At 37.4% G+C, this 6,192-nt stretch overlaps 1 protein-coding gene across 1 annotated transcript; it reads left to right on the top strand.

Annotated features, from left to right (window-relative positions):
- Window positions 1–2,260: 2,260 nt before the first annotated feature.
- Window positions 2,261–6,183, top strand: LOC118753818 (mucin-5AC-like; the record flags this gene model as incomplete). The annotated part of the gene is made up of 8 exons (XM_036488691.1): window positions 2,261–2,432; window positions 2,505–2,567; window positions 4,208–4,303; window positions 4,365–4,457; window positions 4,518–4,691; window positions 4,770–4,877; window positions 4,999–5,121; window positions 5,186–6,183. Coding segments are annotated over exons 1-8 (1,827 nt in total), but the record flags the coding sequence as incomplete, so codon positions are not given.
- Between the last annotated feature and the right edge of the window lie 9 nt (window positions 6,184–6,192).

Below are 6,192 nucleotides of genomic sequence, written 5' to 3'. Positions count from 1 at the left end.
TGGTAACAGGGACTAGTTTCACCAACATTGGAATTCATTTATTCGATATACTTTCCTTATTTTCATTGTTCAGAGACTCTCAAATTAGGGTTTATACATCTGTTTAGCTGAGAAATCTCGCATATCACCTCCATATAAGTAAGATTCTTGCTTTGGACCCGAATAAAATTTAAATGCGGTCTTCCAACTACATACTTTCGCTTGAATTTATTATACTTTCGCTTGAATTTATTGCTCAAGGAAATGCCGCCCCACAAGACTGGTGGCTGCTGTAGCCAAGTGGTTGGATGTCCATACTACCACTCGGTAGGTACCATATTTTGAGATGGACCAGGCAAACTTGCCTGCAATATCTACCTATATCCCGCTTCATTCGCTTACTTCTGGCTCCATTTATTGCCATTGGGGAAGTTTTTAGGGAAAAAGATAGACGTTTATTTGGAGAGTAATAACTTCTCCATCGTTCTTCGTCTAGTAATGTATGTCAATATAATGACTGAATCAATTGAGTGTGCATTCCCATTTACTTCGTTTTAAAAATGTGATTGTTTGATTTTATCACTTTTGAAATTAGTTAAAAATTTACGATACAAAATATGTAGTGTTTATTGAATGCTAGGGAAAAATCACGAAGAGAATGTGAATGCAACATAGATATTCCCAATCATCTTGATTGTAAATTTTGATCGAATGAAAACACTTTTGATCACTCAGTACTATACTGAAAAAATATGCCTTGGCAGTAGAAGAAAATCTTTATAGTTAGAAGAAATAGTCTGTTTGCTACTGCTTTTCTGCTAAAATTTGGTAAAGCAATACCTCTGACCAAAAGCTTTCATTCATTAACTGTTCAAAACTGTTTTCATAATAAAGCGTTCTTAAACATCTTTATTTTGTTATCCATATTGCAATATTTCATTAAGTTTTACTTTACTTTAAAACAGATGACAACCCAAAATATTAGCCATATAAAGGTTTCTTAAACCTGTTTCGTTTGACATCCATATTGTAATACTTTCATTTAACTTATTAAATTATACTAGACTAGGCAACCCTTATAAAAAATTTTTCGTAATGGAACATAAAAATCAAATTATTAGTTAAATTTAGTTTGCAAGCAAGTGGCAACCCTTTTTAAATATATCTTCGAAACAAAGCCTTCTTGTACATATATAAATAGTATCTCATTCGATTGAAATACATATATATAGTTAAAATTTACTCTACCTCTTAGTAATTAAATTCAATTTGGTTTTTGAAAAGGTTGCTACCTCTTCAAAAATATTTGCAAAAAGATTTTCGAAATATGTAAATCTTTCTTGGGCCTACTTATTTCGTTCCATATTGCAATACTTTATTAAACTCAATAAAAACTGGAATTTGACTTTAAAACAGATTCCAACTATATATAAATAATTTTCTAAATTAAAATTTGTTGCACCTACGCATATACCACTTCACTTAACCTAGTTACAAAATTCTACTACTACTACTACTGCTACTTCACTTAACCTAGTTACAAAATTTTACTTTGAACAGGTGGCAACTCTATTAAAAAAAGTTTTCGAAATAAAGTTTTTTTTTTAATTTCACACGCTTTGGCATCGATATAAATTTCTTTGAACTTAAAATTTTGTTTTACTTTCAAAGCTGGTGGCAAGCCTCTTAAAAAAATATCCAATATGTTAATCTAGATCATGCGATTTCCATGTGCCAACTTTCATCTAAATCCGTCCAGCCGCTTTGGCGTGAAATAAAAACAAAACTACTCACACATTCACTTCCTCACTCACACATATTCGAATTTAAAATATTTGTTTATTTTTTAGTTAAGCTTTATATGGTTTTTATAATAAAATACAATTTGTTTATTATTTTTCAGTAAAAGCAGAGCAAATTAAACAATGAAACGTGTGGCCTGTTGCTTGCTGTTGGTCGCTGCGGTTTTGGTGTCGGCGAGTGTAGCTGGGCATAGTGTCACTGAAGAAATTGGTAAGCATGTGTATAATTTTTACTAACATACAAATTTATGGCTTATTATTTTATATGCAACCTGTTTTTTTTTTAGAAACCATTGATCCGGCCACTTTTGAGCAGGTGCCTATAGTCACAGATCCCACATTTTCCGCAGTCAATTTTTCTGGTTTCCATCTAGTAAAATCAGAAACGGAGACAGTAGGTGAAGATATATCATCACCATTAGGTAGGAATTTCAATTCCTTTTATTGATTTATTTTTGATTTTTGTTATGAAAACCTTCATGTTTACGATATTTTATTATATTGAAGGCGCTAAGGTCCCTGTCTCGGATCTCACACACGCCAGTCCTCATATTTCTAGGGTTCAAGTCATTAAATCAGCATCTGGGGAGGATGAAAGAGTGGTGGAGGTTATTGGCACCTGGCGTGGTGTGCTTAAAGGTGACCATATCAGTAAGTATTGCAGGTAAATGCAAAACGAGTCTGTGCAAATGTTAAACATTTTCTTGTTAATTTTATTTTCAGTTAGTGGCGGCGTGAATACCACTACGACGGATATTTCTGAATCAACCGGGCAAGCTGGCATAGGTAATAGCAATTATAAGAACCATGGTTACAAAAATTACATCATGTTTATTACCATAACAACCAGAAACCTGAGAGCAACACTAATCGCCAGGCTAAAACTAAAAAGAAAAAATGGTCCCGAACAATCGAGAGGGTGGATTCAAATGATCTCAACAAAAGTTGGTCGCACTCCAGTTTCCTTTTCTTAGAGTGGAGTCTTTCGTCAGGCTTCACTGCAAATGATTTTTTCTACGGAAAGTCTATCTTTGTAAAGATACACTGATGGTGTCACCGTTTTATTACGCCACTTAGTATTACCAAACCAGCACCCGCCACATTAAGGCTCCCAGCAAGTGCAGCAGTACTCTAAGGAGTGCCACGAGTGCCACGATTCCTCGGAATTAGTAAGCCTAGCCACAGTTTACCTTGTTTGTGCCGGCTATCTACTATATAGTATTTTGACGCTACTAAATCCAACAAATAGCCGCCACCTGGTCAGTGAATGTGTAGCCTCCTTATAATAAAACCTCTTGCTGGATTAGTGCCTAAGCCATACATTTTTTGTTACTCTTCACTAGTGTACTTACCTAGCACTCTAATTGCCAAAAACGCTTCGTTCTCTGAAAGTGGAGCTATCGTAGAACTGGAACTCTTGTAGGATATGTAGGATATAGTACCTAGAGGAGTGACCGGCCCTTGACGAAGATGTAATGAGTGAAGTAGACATATCCAAATATGTTTAGTTTTTGCACGTTCTTTTACGTGCACTAAAAGTTTCCAAAGTAAACGTCTTAGAATAGGGTCTCTCCGCATTAGAGGTAATGGTGTTGAGGAAAAGTCCTTCTAACTTTATTTCACCGCATGCCACTGCTTCTGTCTCTCATCCTGTGAAGTAAAGGATCATAGATAATCAGTTGTTTCCTGACTCCATCCTTCTGAAAACCAGTGGTGGTTTTTCGACGCTAAGAGCGAGTGCATCGATATTTATCTGACCACACTCCTCCAGAAAGCGATTCTAGTCATTAGATAATGATGATTTTTGGATTTCTGCAGCATACTACTTGCATTAAAATTAAAATTGCCATTTCCACTACCCTTGCCATCATCATCACCATTATCTTTAGCATTGACATTTCTGTTACTATTACCATTGCCTTAAACATAACCATTCCCAATAAACATTTAGGCTGGAGATTAAGTGGAGATCTAATACAAATTCCAAGTTGTTTAACCAAAATGTTGTTTACCCACTTGAGTTATCATTGCAATTACCATTACCATTTTAGTAACCATTTTTATCATAATTACTATTATCAATACATTTATCATTACAATAATCATTACTGGTGCTACTAGCATTGGCATTACTTTCAATTACCACTACAATAAAGAGTACAATTAGCATTAGCATTGACATTATGATTACTAGTACGATTACCATTACTGGTGCTACTAGCATTGGCATTACTTTCAATTACCACTACAATAAAGAGTACCATTAGCATTACCATTGACATTATGATTACTAGTACGATTACCATTACCACCACTACTGCCATTACCAATACCACTTCTATCACCATTATCATTTACATCACCATTTTCATTACCATTTCCATTATAAATTTTGTAAAAATTTTCTTTTCTAATATTTGTTTAAGTTGGCGACTATACAGACATAAGTTCGATCAGCAGCACAACAACGAAAATCATCAATATTTACGATGAAACGTCGGTGGACAGTGGTACCCAAATCCGTAAGTTGCATAAATACAAGTTTCTTTCTTTAAATTGTTGGCTAAACATGTAATTTTACAGAAACTGAAACTGTACCATTGGGCGATGTGCTGGAAAAACTGGAGTTTGAGCTGAGAAAAAATAGCAGCCAAAGTATTGAACAGCAGCAAGCGCGTAAGTGGAGAAGCACGCAATTATTTAAAATTTATTCTGTATATTTCTAATTTGTTTTAGAAAATGACTACATTAACGGCACTGCGCATCCACCGTTGAGTGTTTGTGTCAAGTTGCTAAATTCAGTTAGCCAGACTAGTGCAGCTACAGACAAGAAAAGCGGGCTGTTTAGAGAAATACTGCGCCTCTTGACTGAAGTGCTTCATCCGGACCCCGATGACGATGGCGGACACAGTAAGTGTGAAAGTGAGAATAGTATTTTAGAAATATTATTCTAATATCGACGCGCGATCTATCTTCTTCTTATCATAGATGCTGAAAGCGAAGCTGCGGATTTGCTAAATCAACTAAACGCCATGACTACGCTCAGTCCGGAAGTCACTACTGCGGCGAGCATTGCTGAAACGGTTACTGAAGCTGGTAAGTAAATATAAAACAAATTAAGTATGAACCTAAAAAATATTTGAATTTCGTTTATTCAGCTTTCCTAAACTTATATTCAATTTCTTCTTTCTCTTTCGAAAATTACCTTATATTTTAGTCACCGCACAATCCGACCTCGCTAACGCCGATCCTCAAGTGAAAGTTTGTCTCAATATACTATTGGAGGAAATACTAGCTATCCTGGCAATGTACCACAATAATAACAATAGCGAACAATTCAGTGAGTATCGTAGCTTTGGGGGCCGTAATAAAGGCTGATTATAATATTTCCACTGCAATTTCAGCTTCAACGCCCACTATGCCAGTTGTGACTGAAAGTCCATTCCAATCGTCAGCTTCGAGTTCAATCGTGACATCTCTTGCAACTTTGCAAGCCACCACTTTTGAACAAACCTCCCCTCCTCCTTCCCCGGCTACTTTGCTACCAACAACTTTAACACAAACCCAGTCCCCGACCGCATCCTCAACCACTGCACAACCAGATACCGCTCCAACAACTTATTCTACTTCAGCACCCTCTCAATCAACAACACCGGCATCACCTCAACCACCTACTTCATCTTACACTTTCCCAGCACCACCACCGTTGTCACAGATCTCATCTTCTACACCACAGTCGACTAATTCAGAACCGACTCCGCCTACGGCAATTTTACAACCAACTACTTTAGCACCATCTACATCAGAAGAAAGTCTTCCTTCAACTACGCCAGCACCATGCCAGGAAACGACTCTTGCCACAATAGTGCCAACTACTGTAGATGCAACAAACCCCTCTACAAATGCTCCAACATTAGCATCAACTTTGCAGCCAACAACACCGGAATCAGCTGGACCTCCTTTTTCTCAATCCTCCTTGCCGTCAACCCAGTTCTCGTCACCTGTATCACAGCCAACAACACTTGGATCAACGCAACCCCCTACACAGCCCTCGACATCACTTCCAACTTCGCCACCTAACTCACAAACAACCACTTCACAAGAAACCCTTCCTCCTGCCCTCCCATCCACTGCACCATCCACAGTAGAGCCTACCCAACCTCTAATTTCCCCATCTACTTCGACGCCACTTCCAACTTCAACGTCCATCCCGGAAACTAGTTTAGCAGAACTAGTCACCTCTCCTACACTTCCTCCAACTGAGCCCTGTACTTCACAAACAACTGAATTAGAATCAAACGAGCCCTCGACTTCGGTTCCAACTTCAGAAACAAGTCCTTCAGAATCCATGACGTCCACTAACCTTCCGCCGTTTACGATGGAAATAAGCACATCAGAATCAGCCACGTCA

This window comes from Rhagoletis pomonella, unplaced genomic scaffold (genome assembly GCF_013731165.1).
Source record: "Rhagoletis pomonella isolate Grant_MI unplaced genomic scaffold, Rhpom_1.0 Rhpom_scaffold_02881, whole genome shotgun sequence".
Taxonomy (NCBI): domain Eukaryota; kingdom Metazoa; phylum Arthropoda; class Insecta; order Diptera; family Tephritidae; genus Rhagoletis; species Rhagoletis pomonella.
The sequence above is the reverse complement of the archived record's forward strand: the minus strand, read 5'-3'. Positions and strand labels throughout refer to the sequence as shown.